This window comes from Hevea brasiliensis, chromosome 5, assembly GCF_030052815.1.
Source record: "Hevea brasiliensis isolate MT/VB/25A 57/8 chromosome 5, ASM3005281v1, whole genome shotgun sequence".
Classification (NCBI taxonomy): Eukaryota; Viridiplantae; Streptophyta; class Magnoliopsida; order Malpighiales; family Euphorbiaceae; genus Hevea; species Hevea brasiliensis.
Genome location: NC_079497.1, coordinates 111,587,660 through 111,603,476, shown reverse-complemented (window position 1 = coordinate 111,603,476; position 15,817 = coordinate 111,587,660). Strand labels below are relative to the sequence as shown.

At 34.2% G+C, this 15,817-nt stretch overlaps 2 protein-coding genes across 3 annotated transcripts; one reads left to right on the top strand and one right to left on the bottom strand.

The window, feature by feature from the left end:
* Window positions 1-4,827: 4,827 nt before the first annotated feature.
* On the top strand, window positions 4,828-9,817 carry LOC110652056 (monodehydroascorbate reductase). Its single transcript, XM_058147433.1, has 10 exons — window positions 4,828-5,008; window positions 6,578-6,649; window positions 7,280-7,331; window positions 7,493-7,573; window positions 7,763-7,881; window positions 7,978-8,197; window positions 8,309-8,427; window positions 8,522-8,647; window positions 8,924-9,064; window positions 9,274-9,817. Exons 1-10 carry the CDS (start codon window positions 4,958-4,960, stop codon window positions 9,595-9,597), a joined length of 1,305 nt encoding a protein of 434 aa, XP_058003416.1. The 5' UTR covers window positions 4,828-4,957; the 3' UTR covers window positions 9,598-9,817.
* A 1,208-nt stretch (window positions 9,818-11,025) lies between these two features.
* On the bottom strand, window positions 11,026-12,452 carry LOC110652055 (60S acidic ribosomal protein P2-4). 2 transcript variants are annotated; one of them, XM_021807552.2, is made up of 4 exons: window positions 12,298-12,452; window positions 12,118-12,211; window positions 11,431-11,657; window positions 11,026-11,218 (listed from the first exon to the last, which is right to left on the bottom strand). In XM_021807552.2, exons 2-4 carry the CDS (start codon window positions 12,203-12,205, stop codon window positions 11,192-11,194), a joined length of 342 nt encoding a protein of 113 aa, XP_021663244.2. In that variant the 5' UTR covers window positions 12,206-12,211; window positions 12,298-12,452; the 3' UTR covers window positions 11,026-11,191. The 2 variants fall into 2 exon arrangements, with proteins under 2 accessions (XP_021663244.2, XP_021663245.2); XM_021807553.2 differs by having other exon boundaries at window positions 11,431-11,609.
* Window positions 12,453-15,817: the final 3,365 nt, after the last annotated feature.

Here is a 15,817-nt window from a genome sequence, read left to right as displayed (position 1 = left end):
CTATGAAAAGAGTAGGAGATAGAATTATACTAGTAAAGTTAGTACTAGAAGGAGAAACAATAAATGTATTTAGTACGTATGCCCCATAAATAAGATTAGATAGTGAGAGTAAACAAAAGTTTTGGGAATATATGGATGATCTAATGCAAAGTACACTGAATAAAGAGAATGTTTTCATCAGTGGAGATTTGAATGGACATGTAGAAAGTGATAGGCAAGGCTATGAGAATGTTTATAGAGGTTTTGGATTTGGCAACCGAAATTATGAGGGAAAAAATATTCTGGATTTTGCTATGGCATACGACCTAATACTAGCAAATACCTACTTTATAAAAAGAGAGTCACATTTAGTGACTTTCAAAAGTGGGCAACATAGAAGCCAAACTAACTTCCTCTTAATCAGGAAGACAAATAGAGCTCTATGCAAGGATTGTAAGGTCATTCCGGAAGAGACTTTAACAGTTAACATCGGTTAGTAGTCTTGGATGTCAAGTTTAGGAACAATTCAAGTAAGGTTAAAAGAAATAGTGTAGCTCGAACAAAGTGGTGGGAGTTCAAATGAGTAAAGCAAGTAAAGTTCAAAAATGAGCTTCTTGAGTCCGAAGCATGGAAGCTGGATATGGAGGGCAATGATTTGTGGATACAGAAGGCATCAAAGATTAGAGAAGTAAATAGAAAAGTACTTAGAGAGTTTAGATGACATAGACCACCTTCAAAAGAGAGATGGTGGTGGAATGAGAAAGTACAAAAGGTAGTGAAGAGAAAGAGAGAATGGTATAAGAAATTATCTAAGTGTGATAATAATGAGGCATATGAACAGTATAAGATAGCAAATAAAGAAGCAAAAAAGGCAGTTAGTCAAGTAAGAGCGCAGGCCTTTGAAAAGTTATATGAGAAACTTGGAACTAAAGAAGGGGAGAAAAAATTTATAGATTATAAAGGAGGAGAGAAAAGAAATGTCAAGATCTTAATCAAGTTAGGTGCATTAAGAATAAAGAAGGAAAAGTGTTGGTGAAAGATGAGGACATTAAAGAAAGATGGAGAAATTATTTTGATGATCTCTTTAATAATAGTCAAAATGGTAATAGCGTGAATATAGACTACAGAGCAATAGAAAAGAATGTGAATTATACTATAAGGATTAGGTCTTTAGAAGTAAAGGAAGCGCTTAAGAGAATGAAAGTAGGTAAAGCCTGTGGATCCGATGAAATACCAATTGAAGTATGGAAGTGGTTCGGAGATATAGGAGTGGCATGGTTAACTAAATTGTTTAATAAGATTCTAAATTCAAAGAAAATGCCTGATGAATGGAGAATGAGTATTTTAGTACCTATTTTTAAAAATAAAAGAGACATACAGAGTTGCTCAAACTATAGGGGAATTAAACTTATAAGTCATACTATGAAGTTGTGGGAGAGAGCTGTGGAATATCGACTACGCCATGATACTTTTATCTCTCCCAATCAATTTGGCTTCATGCCTGATCGTTCAACTATGGAAGCGATCTTTCTCTTTAGAAGCTTGATGAAAAAATATAGAGATGCGAGGAAATATTTAAACATGGTATTTATTGATTTGGAGAAGGCTTATGATAGTTTTCCAAGAGATGTCTTATGGAGAGTGTTAGAACAAAAGGGGGTATCTATTAGGTACATACAAGTATTGAAAGACATGTATGAAGGAGCAACTACTATTGTGCGCACAGTGAGAGAAAACACAAGAGATTTTCCTATCTCAGTTGGATTACACCAAGATTCAGCTGTAAGCCCTTGCCTTTTTAGATTAGTTTTAGATGAATTAACGAAACATATACAAAAGAGTATACCTTGGTGCATGATATTTGCGGATGATGTAGTTCTGATAGATGAGACGCAAGAAGGAGTTAATAGAAAGCTAGAGCTTTGGAGAAGTACTCTAGAGTCAAAGGGTTTTAAGTTAAGTAGAATGAAGATAGAATACATGCATTGCAAGTTCAGTGAAGGCCGAATTGGTGATAGGGAAGGAGTTAGTTGGATGGAGTGATACTGTCCCAAAGTAATCACTTTAAATATCTCGGCTCAGTCCTTTAAGTAAATGGGGGATGTGAGAAGGATGTTAATCATAGGATTAAAGCGGGATGGTTGAAGTGGAGACATGCCATGAGAGTTTTATATGATCGTAAGATTTCTAATAAGTTAAAAAGAAAAATTTATTGTACAGCCATACTACCGGCTATGTTATATGGTAGTGAGTGTTGGGCACTCAAAAAGTCGTATGTGTATAAGATAAGAGTTGCAAAGATGAGAATGTTAAGGTGGATAAGTAGCCATACTATGCTAGATAAAGTCCGTAATGAGAGTATTAGAGAAAAGGTAGGAGCGGTACCAATTGAGGATAAGTTGAGAGAAGGGAGATTAAGGTGGGTTGGTTATGTGAAGCGTAGACATACGAAGGCTCCAGTTAGACAAGTAGAGCACATTAGGGTAGAGGATAAAAAAAAAGGGATAGACCTAAACTGACTTGGAGGAGAGTAGTACAACATGACCTATAAGCATTATACATTTCCGAGGATTTAACCAAAAATCTTTTAAAGTGGAGAAAGATAATCCATATAGCCAACCCTAAATTTTTGAGATAAAAGTTAAGTTGAGTTGAGTATTAGTTATAAATAGGGGATAAGATAATAAAAAGCAGATGCAGTAAAAATTTGCATATTCAAACTTAAATTTATTAATAATTTAAATATTTAAATTATTTTAAAATAAAATAAAATAAATTATAAACTAATCATATCCACATTTAATCCGATTATTATTATTATTATTATTATTATTATTATTATTATTATTATTATTATGAATTGATGAATACCTAATATACTAATTACATTTTTCCCATTTTATTAGATTTGAATTAAAACAGTATCCAAATATGATAAATGGTACCTAAGCCCATCCAATAAGATTAAGTTCATATTAAGTACAAATTTTTATATTCATTTATAGCAATCATCACGATTAAACAATTCTTTAATATTAATGGGCGAATATTGGATGAAAAATTATCTAATATAAATTCCGAATTAAATAATTGACTTTCAGAACCAATTATGAAGTAAAAAAGGCAAATGAAGTTCTATATAGATAAAAAAAAAAAAAAAAACTCCAGCGACGAGGAAACGAATGGCAACTTAATTTTCACCAAATTAAATTCAAGTTAAATTTTTTTTATATATAATATATATATTTTTATTTTTTAATGTATTTTCATGACTTTTTTTTTATTTATGATTAAGGTAATTTAACAATTTATAATATTTAAGAGTTAGTAAAATTTATTTATTTTTTTTGTAATTTTCTATATTTAATTTTTTATTTTTTTTAAAAAAATATATTTTTTATCTATTTAATTTAAAATTAAATGAAACCTAACTATTTGAAAAATAAAATTAAAATTTTCAAAATTAAAATTATTATTAAGTCTAATGAAATCCAGAATTAAATAATATTGAATTAAAATCAATTAAAACCACCTAAGCTAATTTATTTTTTATTTAATCTTTTTTATTTTGGAATCATTAAATTCAATTTGAATGGTTTAAGTATAGACAATGCTTCTTATTATTATATAATGATATTATTCTATACCTAAATGTCATAAAATTATTTGATATTATTATTAGAGTTATTATTGAGAAATGTATTATTTTAAATAGAATAATTATAAAATATTAAAAATATTTTAATAATAGTAATGTTAAAATAATAAAATAATTCTTTTTCAAATTATATTTAAAAATATTGAATGTGAATGGAATAATTAGATGTGAATGGAATAATTAGATGCCATGTGAATAGAATTATTTTTTGTCCAATATTGGACAAGTTGACAATAACAAAATAGACCAACCCACTTAGAAAAGAGTAATTCTTAAAAAAGAGATTAGAATTAATGAAAATAATAAATTAAACTTGTTTAATCTAATTTAGTGGTATTTAAGTTAACTAATAAAAATTAAGTTATACAAATTAATTTGAGTTTATATGAATTTAAAATAATTATGTATTTAATTAAAATATTTATGAGTAATTAATAAATAATTATTATATTTTATAAAAAATAATTTATGAATATATTTATTATTAAAATAATAAAAAAGATATTAAATGAGATTTATGATAAAATTTTAAAAATTAAATAAAAATAATATAATAAAATATTTAATTAAATTAATTTATAAGTATAAAATTTATAAGTAATAAAATAAAAAAAATAAAAAAAAATTCAACTTATTTTTTTAATTCAACTTATTTTTTTAACTTATAAATTTAATTTATAAATTTAAAAATAAATATAAGTAAATAACTCAACCCATTTTTAAAATTTAATTAATTTATAAATTGAGACAAATGCTATAATTTAATAACTGGGAAAATATTTTGGACCTCGCTTGTGAAGGTGTCTGAATTAATTTCTCACACGTTTGTTCTAAGTTTATTTTAGAAATCTAGCAATCTAGCTGTAATTGGTCAACATATTTTTGCTCTAATAAAAAATTTATTGTAATAATGCGGTATTTATTTTAATAATTTATGAGATAATGAAGTACTATTTTATATATGATTAGTTAAATTGTTATAGATGAATTTTTTTAATTAATTAAAATTTAATTAACGAGGACGACGGTGATCCGTTACGCGATCCGGTGCGTGGAAAATAGTGAAGGACAGCGAAGGATTCGCCACGTGCCTAGAAGGTGTTTACCATTAACGTGAAGGTAAAAAAGTTCTCGTGTCCAGAAGGTCAGCCAATGGCGAGTTAATCGCCCTATAAATATATCTGACCGATCATAAAGCTTAGAACACATCACTACTGCTTTATATTTTTTCATTTATAAGAAGCAAAGTGAAAGCAACAGACGGAGAGGGAAAGAGAGAGAGAGAGAGAGAGAGTGAGAGGCAGAGGACCAACTAATCAAATGGTGGAGAAGAGCTTCAAGTACGTGATCGTCGGTGGCGGCGTCGCGGCTGTAAGTCTCTTGTTCGATCATTTCTCTTTTTGTTTGTTGAAAAATTTTTTTAACGATGTGATTCTGGTGTGATCTGTTTTTGATTGGTTGTTCGCTTGTTGGTGTTGGTGTGTTTCGATTATGGAAAATCAATTTTAGATGTGTAAGAGCTTAGTTTTTGTTGTTTGCTTGCACATATATGAAAAGTATATTGTTTCGGTTATATGATGACGATCCAGCTGAATCTTTATTTGTTTCTGGATTGATTTTGACAAGTGTAAACGTTGAAATTTGTTGCATTTTGAGCTTCGATTACCGGTTAGGTAGTCTTAGATCAATTAATCGTAGCTCAGTTGACCATAGTATTGTTGAGTTGGACTATAGCTGGTGAGAAACTGGAGGGGAAGGGATAAAGGAAATTTGAACCTCTTCAAGTTCTTTTGTACTTTTGTGCTTCTATAATTCAATCGAAGGTTAAAGCAATTAAGGAATTTTTTGTGTTAGTTATTTCTGGGGGAAATATAAAGCAGAAATTAGAATGTGAATTGTGAAGTTAGCTGTAGGTAACATTTTCAGTGCTCTAGATTCCAAGAGTTGGATTCCAGAGAAATGAAGTGTTGAATTGTTATCCATATTTCTTCTTTTTGTCCTTCTCGTTTTCAGTTTCAATTGCTGAACATTTGCACATGTATTTCCTTATTTGCTGACGAGAAAACACAAATCAGGAACATGCTCTGTTGACTCTTTATTGGATAAAAAGAACTGCTTTCATAACCTAACAGAAATGTAGTTTCTAGTTTCACTTTGTTGGATTCATCATAGTGCACTGTGAATTGTGGTCTTTATTTAGTGCCTGTTTGGCATTAAGTTTACGAGGTCCAAACTGTTTTTCTGAATAAAAACACTATTTTAGATGCTGTTGAAAAAGAGCTGTTTGAAAAAAGTTATTTTGTTATTTTAATATTCTTATTACTAAAACTTATCAAATTTAATTTTAAATTATTTTTTAATATTCTCTAACTAGTATATTTAAAAAAGTAATTTTCTCAACAGCAGTTCCAATAACAATGCCAAACAGACCCTTAATCAACTAATTTCTAAATATAATGGATATGAATTGTACAATGTACTGGGTACATTAGAAAATAATCCACTCTCTCTCATGTGGGCCTGCCATCCACAATTTCAGGTGGACCTATGTGTTTGAGGGCAAGGTGCATTATTTTCTTACGTACTGACTGCACTGAATAAATGCTCTACACTGACTAGCTAATATGTAAGAACATACATATTTCAAAGAGAAGTACCTTTTCCTTTTTCTTTTCTAGGTTTTAAAATTTTCAAATATTGAAATGAATGAAATTATATAGGGGTTGTCCATGAATAGTTCTTGGTGATATTAACGTGGATTCTCATTTCATGCTATTTTCTTTTTCTCTTTTTTAAATCCACAATGTGAATGTGGTGATGGAGCACCTTTAAATTAATTCACTGGGGAGTATTTGTGGTCATTTTTGGTGGAAGTGAGTTAGTAGCTCTCCCCCCCTCCCCTCCTCTTTTCTTCTGAGCTTTAATACTTTGGCACTGTAGGGATATGCAGCTAGGGAGTTTGCCAAGCAAGGGGTTAAGCCAGGTGAATTAGCAATCATCTCCAAGGAGGCGGTATGCTTTTTACTACATTCTATTAGATACTTATCGGATTATTGCATTCATATGATGTTTTTTTTTTTTTTTTTTAAGTTATTGCTACAAGAATGAGATTGGATGACATTAAAATTCAGTTGCAAATTGTCTTGTTGGTGACGTAGTGTTTTGCCAATATAAACTATCCAGAGACTTGTCATTTGATATGCCGTACCTAGAACTTGAGTTTCTATTAATTAACATTTCAACAGTGATGAAGATGTGTTAGTTTTTGTAAAAGAATTCTGATTACTGTTGGTGAAAATAGTTCAAGTAAAGAGTAGTGGTTAAACTTTTCATCTTAATTGATCATGTTTAAAATGAAAAGTTATTTTAACTCATTGTGTTTTCTTTTATTATTATTTTAATAATAGTTATCCAAGACGTGCTTTTTTAATGGGACCAAGCAACTGAGCATTACATTTTGATTATAGTCATTTTAGAAAAGCCAAATGACATGCATTGATGCAGCTACTAAATAGATTAGATAGGTTTAAGTTAACTTGATTTGTTTCTTATTCATGGTCCTACTATTGCGATTGGTTGCTGTGCTCAATGATGTTATTTTATTTACTTATCAATGAACATATTTTTTCACTATTGTTGCAGGTGGCTCCTTATGAACGTCCTGCACTTAGCAAGGCGTATCTTTTCCCTGCAGGTAAATTATGTTTCCTGTTTTTGTATATCACCCAATAAGTTAAAAAGGGATATATTCGTTGTACCCCATCCAATAGATTTCTGGTGATATTGAACTGGTCCAACTGAATTTTTCCCATTTTCTGCATAATATAACTTTTTATCATGAGAACTTTCTTGCAGGAACTGCAAGGCTTCCAGGATTCCATGTCTGTGTTGGAAGTGGAGGGGAGAGGCTGGCTCCTGAGTGGTACAAAGAGAAAGGTGATGCTATCTTAATCATCTCGTGTAATGTATGACAAAATTTTGGTCACCAGATAGGAAAGTGGCTGAAATAATAAGTCCAATTTGTTGTTACTCATTTAATTTTACTACTTCCTTTTTATCTTCTGTAAGTTTCCAAGAGGATGATGGCAAATATAACATTGCTCTCTCTGGGTTTGATGACCGCAGGAATTGAGTTGATCCTTAGCACAGAAATAGTCAAAGCAGATCTTGCTACCAAGACTCTCACAAGTGCAGCTGGAGCAACCTTCAAGTATCAGATTTTGATTATTGCAACTGGTTCCACTGTAAGTTTCATGTCCAATGGATTATTTAATCAATCATTCTTTATCAACTTTACATGCTTTGTATGAACGTTGGTTTACTTTACTGCTTTGATATAGGTTATAAGGTTGTCAGATTTTGGTGTCCAAGGAGCTGATGCAAAGAATATCTTCTACTTGAGAGAAATTGATGATGCAGATAAGCTTGTAGAAGCAATTAAAGCAAAGAAGAATGGAAAGGCTGTAATTGTTGGAGGAGGATACATTGGTCTTGAACTTAGTGCAGCACTGAAAATTAACAATATTGATGTTAGCATGGTTTATCCTGAACCATGGTGCAGTAAGTGGATTACTCTATTTTCTACTAATTAGGACAGGATAACCAGTGAACTGTTTCTTTTTGGTTGTTTAGACTTTCCCTGGTCTGCTAATATAAATATTGTCCCTGCAGTGCCTCGCCTTTTTACTGCTGGCATAGCTGCTTTCTATGAGGGTTATTATGCTAATAAGGGAATCAAGATTATCAAGGGAACAGTTGCTGTTGGGTTTACTGCTGATTCAAATGGGGAGGTAAGAAGTCAATCATATGATTAACTGATTTTGGCAGTGATATATTGATGGGACTGGAAGTAGGTTGAATTGTGTTTTTCTGTGCTTCTGTCAGGTAAAGGAGGTGAAACTCAAGGATGGTAGGGTATTGGAAGCTGACATTGTTGTTGTTGGTGTTGGTGGAAGGCCACTTACAACATTATTCAAAGGACAGGTCGAAGAGGAGAAAGGTGGAATAAAGGTTAGTACTGACTTTTGATCCGTCAATTTGATTCTTGGACTTCGCCTGCTAATTGGCAATCAAATATATTCTGAGACAAATATATTTTCTAGCAACCAGATTTCAAGGGAGTGTTTGGATGCTCCAATATTTGCTTCTATCCATCTAATTAAAACCTTATGTTTTGGATTAATACATGTGAAATTCATTCATTTTTTTCTTCAACAGTTTACACGGCATTTGTGAACAAACAGTATAATCTTTAAGTAACATATTAAACAACTTGCTTGCTTGCAGACTGATGCATTTTTCAGAACAAGTGTTCCTGAAGTGTATGCCGTTGGTGATGTTGCTACCTTTCCTTTGAAATTGTACAATGAGCTGCGAAGAGTTGAACATGTTGACCATGCCCGCAAATCAGCTGAGCAGGCTGTGAAGGTTTTTTTATTTCCTCTGCTGTTTTCATTTCCCCCAATTAACACCGAACTTGTCTAGAACCTATTCTGTAAATATGATAGTAATTCCTATTTTGTGGCTTAACTGGAGGTGTTGACCTATAAAACGCTTCCCTAGTTGCTTTTTTATTTTTTTGGGTAAAAGTATCTGCATCGTTAAGGTGCTTATTGCATTTTTCTGTTTTTCTGTAGGCCATTAAATCAATTGAGGAAGGGAAAACAATTGATGAGTATGACTACCTTCCATACTTCTACTCTCGCGCCTTTGATCTGTCCTGGCAATTCTATGGTGACAATGTTGGTGACACTGTGCTCTTTGGGGACAATGATCCAAAATCACCAAAGCCAAAGTTTGGATCATACTGGATCAACGATGGAAAGGTTGTTGGAGTTTTTCTGGAAGGTGGAAGTCCTGATGAAAACAAGGCTATTGCTAAAGTTGCAAGAGTCCAGCCTTCTGTTCAGAATTTGGATCAGCTGACCGAGGAAGGTCTTTCCTTTGCCAGTAAGATTTGATTATTTCCTTGTGCATCTAATAGCTCGCAATCCTATGATACAGCTTCGTGGTTTTCCCATTAGAATTCTGGAATTTGCTTTTGAGGATATTCTTGCCGTTATCATCTGCTTTTAGTGGCAATGAATAGAGTGCTTGCTTGTTTTGTTTGGGATAATAGTTCTCTCCAATTGCGAATTTTTGCAAAATGTTTGTCAATGAATCTTTTACCTTGTCCGACTCGATTTTATAAGCCTTTAACATGCTATAATTCTTAAAATATCACATACATGTCGCCGTACAACTAACATCCTGTTTACCCTGTAAGCTCTAGAATAATACAATTTTTAAAATAATTTTTCATTTTCTTATCTCATACATAAATAATAATTATCAATAATAGATTTTATTTAATTAAGGCGCGATGTGATCGTAGGCCTTAACGATGATCTTTTTTGCCATAAAAGTGGGCTGTTTGTCGGTCAACGAAACATACTTGAAAGATACTCCCATTGAGTAGCAAAACAGATAGGATCCTAGTACCATCAACTCATCGGCTGTTGGCTCCTCACAAACATTAAAAAGTGCACCAGTCATTTCAGGCACTTAATAAACATAATCCCAAATTCCAAATATCGATCGATAGCAACTGATCGTATCTTTCGGAAACATAATCGAATCCTATTTATAGCAAAATTAAAAGATTATTGCTTCCCAGGAGAATGATCTAAAGATTTATAGCAAAATGGAAAATGAAAGCAGCATCCAAATCTTCCCAGCATTCAAATGCAAACTTTACAAGAGGTGTTAAATCTTTTCGCTTGCTTCATAAGTGAGAAGCAGCTAGTGGTAATGCCTCAATCTTTGCATGACTCGACGAATGGTGCTGGGGTGTCGATGTGCTGGATCTTGCCTCCGTCGGGTGTGCTTTAGTTGATCTAGGATGCTACATGTTTTCGAAAGGAGAATAGGATGAGCTTCGGTGCCGTGTTGAGGAATGATGAGGGGCAATTAGATTCAGCTACTTCGGTTTATATGGAGGAGTGTTTCTCTCCTAAACTTGCTGAGGCGCTTGCTCTTCGGAAGGCACTAAGTTGGTTAGTGCGACACTTTCCTTGCAATGTTTTCATTGCAGTAGATGCGCAGGACGTTTTTTTGGCGTTTGTTCGCATGAGGTTGACTGGTTCGAATTTGGCTCTTAATGAGGATTGCAAGCTTCTTACAAACCAAGGTACAGGTTTGTCTATTGCTTGGGTTAAAAGACCAGTAAATAGGGTGGCCCATTATCTTGCAAGGGCTTCTCTTCAGCATGCTAGTCTTGCTATTTGGGATCATTTTCACTGAGCCATACGGGGCTGGCCTATTAGCATGGGTGCATAGGGGACTATATTATCACGTTTTACCCGGATTTGGTTAATAAAATTAATTTTGAGATTAAAAAAAAATTATAATTCACCGACCAAATCCATTTAATTATAGGAAATTCATAAAAAAATCTCATCTATCATAACATATGATTCAAGGATTATACCAATGTAAAAGACGATTAAATGCCCAGTTAAAAGCTCTCAATCAGGAAGAAAGGGATCCTTATGGTGATATAACTAAATCAACTCTTTAATCGAACAGACTGAAGCCCATGTCCTGCAAATGGATTAAAAAAAAATCCAATTAGACTACTAATTCTTCTTGTTGTCAATGCCATTAAATCAACGAAGTAAGAAATTAACCTTCAGGTAATCATTTAATTAGTACTGAGCAATGCATATATTTAAGTGAAACTAGAAACAAGCAGTGTAAAACTAGGGAAAACTAGATTGCTATTTTAACTTGGATACTGAAAAGCAAAGGCTCACCTCATCTGACTCCTCTTTCTCCTCCATCTTTTCTTCCTTCTTTGCCTCAGCTGCAGCAGGAGCAGCGGCAGCACCACCACCGCTACCAGGTGCAGCAGCGGCAATACCACCGCCGGAAGGCACTGATGCCGACTGCTCCCGACCAGCAGCAATAAGTTCTGTTATATCCTTACCATCAACTTCAGAAAGAAGAAATTTAATCCTATCATCATCAGTATCAGCTCCAACTGCGTCCAATATGACATTAACATATTAAAAATAATTCAACCATGTTTCTTACTTCTTATGAAGGAAGGGATTAGTATTGTTCTTGTGGGTTCTTGCATTAACCAAAGTACATACAGCAAAAAATACTTAGGTTCTTGCCATTGCAATAATCATTGACAACTTATGCAACTTCAAGCACTAAACTAAAAACAGATAACAGATTCGCTATCAGTGACCAAAAGATAGCCAGTTAGAAGTTGAATTCCCAATGATAGATAGCCATTAAAGAAAGTTTGAAGGACCAAAATCACAGAACAAGAGCTAAATTTAATCCATTACCCACTACGCTACAAAGCACAAATTAACTAAAAGATGAACCTTTAAAGGTGCTCGAGTACCATAAATTATTCCCACATACATGCAGATATCAATGCATGTGAAGTTAAAATAGTAAAATTGCAGAGAGGGAAAATAAGGTACCAGAAATGAGGATATCTTTGATATGCTCAGCGGAGGGGGAGGTGTTGCCTCCCAACACGGCCAGTAAATATGCAGCCACCACCTTCATCTCTGCCTGCACACAACCCAATTGAGATCAAGATTCAATAAACTATAACTGTATATGGTGAGAGAGAGAAAGAGAGAGAGAGAGAGGAGTACAGTGGAAGCTCTGGATCTGCAGCGGTGGGAGGAGAGTTAAACATTAAATTGTAGCGGTAGTAGTAGTAGTGGAACTGGAGAATGAAAAGGCAGTGAATTTATGGAGCTAAGTTTTTTTTGGGACCGGCGAAATGGGCAAAACGGGTTAGCGGTCTGTTGGAGCAACATTCAAGTTACCCGCGTTAAAACGACGAGTTTTATATTGGAAAGCCGAATGATAATAATAGTTAGCATTTTGTACATGACCAAACAAATGGTCCTTAAAAGGTTCAAGTCCAGTTAATTAGAGCAGAACATATATGATATTTTTTATGGCAATAATTTTTCATCATTAGATTGATCACTTATTAAGTTAATTTTTGAATCGATCTTCTATAAAAAAAAAAAATATTTTGAGTCACCAATCTACTCTCTAAGATGTTGAAGAAATAAATTTTTCTTAGAGTTTCGAGTAAATAACAATTGTCAAAGCATTGAAATAGATAGTATAAAACTCTCTTCTTTTAAAGATATTCAATATAGGTAAAAAGATTATTTAAATATATATTAGTGATGAATATTGAGATGTTATCACTATTAAACTTATTAATAAGAAAAAACAAATAAATATTTGTGGGTATACAAGTGGAGGATTGAAAACCTCTTATTGTCCAAAAAATGTTTTAGGTTCAAGAGCTGGGCTAGGATTGTTATTATATACTATGAGAGAGGGCTCCTATGTGGAATGTTCGAGATCATCACCTACATAAATGAAATAATTCTATTTCTCCTGTTATTTTCACACATAATTGATTTATTGGGATTTTATGGGATTTGCATTGCTGATATATTATCAAACAATGGGAGTGGGGCCGGCGCTTCAGTCCCAATGTCCTATTGTGACCTGCTGAATTCAATTCAATTTAAATTTTTTAAATTAAATTAATCCAATTTTAATCAGATTGACCATCTCTACCATGCCCTGAATAAGTGGTATCAGAGCCTCTCACGTGTCCTCTTGGGCGATGGTACGGCAAACCTTAGCGAGGATGCTGAGTCCTGAAAGGGGGGGAGAAAGGTCCCTTAGTCAAATTCCACATCAACAAAGCACAGAGATGGTCTTGGGTTCAAAAAGTAATGATATATAAAATAGGGAAACTAATTACTAGAGTCCCCTTTTGGTTGAATGGCCTGGAGAGTTGGAAGAACTCCAAAGTTAAGCGTGCTCACTTGAGAGAAATCTTAGGATGGGTGACCTCCTAGAAAGTTCTCCATTCCACCTATGGGATAAAACCGTGAGGCTTACGGCCAAAGCGGACAATTCCTCTAGTGGTTGGAGCCTGATCGTTACAACCCAGGTTCCAAATGCTTCTGTTCCTTCTCTGCTGTATCTCCACCTTCTGACCCATCTACTCACATTAATTGCCCTGGTACTAAAAAGCAGTCTTTAACAGCAGCAGAATTAGTGGGTGCACCTACTGGCTTGGAGGCGATCACACTGCTTAAGGATTTACATGCTAAAGGAAAAGATCTTTGCTCTCTGGTTTTCTTGAATCCATCCTGTAACTCTTCAAATGGGCATAGGCAAGGCATAGAAATTGACGCTGACAATAATAACCATCAGATTGAGACTTCTGGGAAGGAGAAAATCTCGTTTGTTTATCAATAAACTCGATCATATGAAGTTGTGGAAAGATTGACTCGGGAACAAACAATAGAAATTATTTCTATGGGCTTAAAACGAGACAGGCCCACTTCTTCTCCTTAACCAAGTCAAAATACGACTTGTTCCAAAGCCTCTTCTCTTCGGGCTCTACGAGAACGAGATGATCAAGTAAATTTAGTTCAGCTTCAAATTAAAAAGCAGAAGCTCTTGGACCCAGCAATTGTTACCCCCAAGCCCCTCGATTTTCTACTCCATCTAGCTGCTAGTCTCTTAAAGCCAAAAAGAATTATAACAAGCCCAAATGCTTAGGAGATAGCTACCATCCTAAATATTGATGAGTCAAGCTATTTGTTTCCACAAAAAGATTCGGCTACAGATAGCTTTCTTATGATTGAGAGTATAACAGGTCACAACTCTCAGAATTTGGAATCTCTATTACCAGAAGATAGGGTGTTGAAGATACCAAATTTCCCTCCTGCATCTAAAACTCAAAAGAGTACATGGAAACGTAGGGCAAGGGCAGCGGAAGGAAGAAGTGGTTCTAACAGCATTCATACCAAAAAAGAAAGTACAATAGTTCAACCAATAGATGATGTTGACAATCACTTGGTGGCAACAAATAAAGATGTCTCCTAATCCTCTGAAGCTTCGGTGGCTAGCCAAAAGCCACCACAGTCACCATGACTACCATTGCTTGGAACTGTCAGGGGCTTGGGCAACCTCAGGCAGTTCGAGCTCTACGAGAGCTCATTGTAAAACATAGCCCCTCCATTGTGTTTTTGATGGAGATAGAAGAAAAGAAAGTACTTAGAAAGTGTGAGAAGGCAACTTGGCTTCACTAATGAATTTTATGTTGATCCTTGTGGCCTTTCAGGGGGCTTAGCTTTATGGTGGACTGAAGAGACACAAATTTCAGTGTTAAATGCTTGTCCAAATTTTGTTGACTGTGATATTGTTTTGATTGGGTAGAATATGAACTGGAGAACTACCTTTGTATATGGGTGGCCTGCTACTACAGACATAAATGCTTTTTGGGAAGATATGAAGCTTCTTTTATCTCTTTATCCTAAACCCTGGGTGTGTGTTGGTGATTTTAATGCCATTTCTTCCCCAGATGAAAAGATAGGAGGAGATGTTGTTCGGCCTTCTCAGGTAAATCGTCTTCTTAATTTTTTAAATCACTGTGATCTAGTTGATTTGGAATGTAAGGGCCCTTTCTTTACTTGGTTTAATAAACAATTTGGGCGGAGGACAATTCAGGAGTGTTTAGATAGGGCAATTGCCTCTATTGAATGGAGGGAATTGTTCCCAAAAGCTGTTGTTGTTCATGAAGCTTTGTTAGGCTCAGATCATAGGCCCTTGGTGCTATATATTGAATGGTGTCAACCTAAGAAACACTATCCGTTTCACTTTGAGGCAAAATGGCTTATACACCCTCAATGTTTATCTGTTATTTCCTCAGCCTGGCAAAATCAACTACGTGGGTCTCCTATGTTCTCTATGATGCAGAAGTTGAAATTTTGTCGATCCTTTCTTAGTAGATGGAATTCTTAGTGTTTCCAAATTAACTAGAAGGAAATCCAATTTCTAAAGCACAAGCTTGAAGAAGTGTATAGCAGCCCTATAACAGAAGCAAACAAAGAAGTAGAGCAATCCTTGCTCAATCGACTTCATGAACTATGGCAGAGAGAAGAAATCCACTGGAAGTAGCGGTTTCATATCAATTGGCTTAAGGAGGGAGATAAAAACTCACATTTATTTCACCTCTCCACAATTCAAAGAAGACAAAGAAACATTATTTTGAAGCTTAGAGGGGAAAATGGAAGATGGCTTAACTCTGATACTGATATCAAAGATGAGATTTTCCTCTTCTTC

Bases quoted from the DNA above. Each gene is read 5' to 3' on its own strand.
- LOC110652056 (XM_058147433.1), top strand. From the start codon at position 4,958: ATGGTGGAGAAGAGCTTCAAGTACGTGATCGTCGGTGGCGGCGTCGCG. The intron at 6,650-7,279 runs GTATGCTTTTTA...CTATTGTTGCAG, and splicing joins CAATCATCTCCAAGGAGGCG to GTGGCTCCTTATGAACGTCC. The intron at 7,574-7,762 runs GTGATGCTATCT...TGATGACCGCAG, and splicing joins TGAGTGGTACAAAGAGAAAG to GAATTGAGTTGATCCTTAGC.
- LOC110652055 (XM_021807552.2), bottom strand. From the start codon at position 12,205: ATGAAGGTGGTGGCTGCATATTTACTGGCCGTGTTGGGAGGCAACACC. The intron at 11,658-12,117 runs GTACCTTATTTT...TATTGGACGCAG, and splicing joins CAAAGATATCCTCATTTCTG to TTGGAGCTGATACTGATGAT. The intron at 11,219-11,430 runs GTGAGCCTTTGC...ATCCATTTGCAG, and splicing joins AGAAAGAGGAGTCAGATGAG to GACATGGGCTTCAGTCTGTT.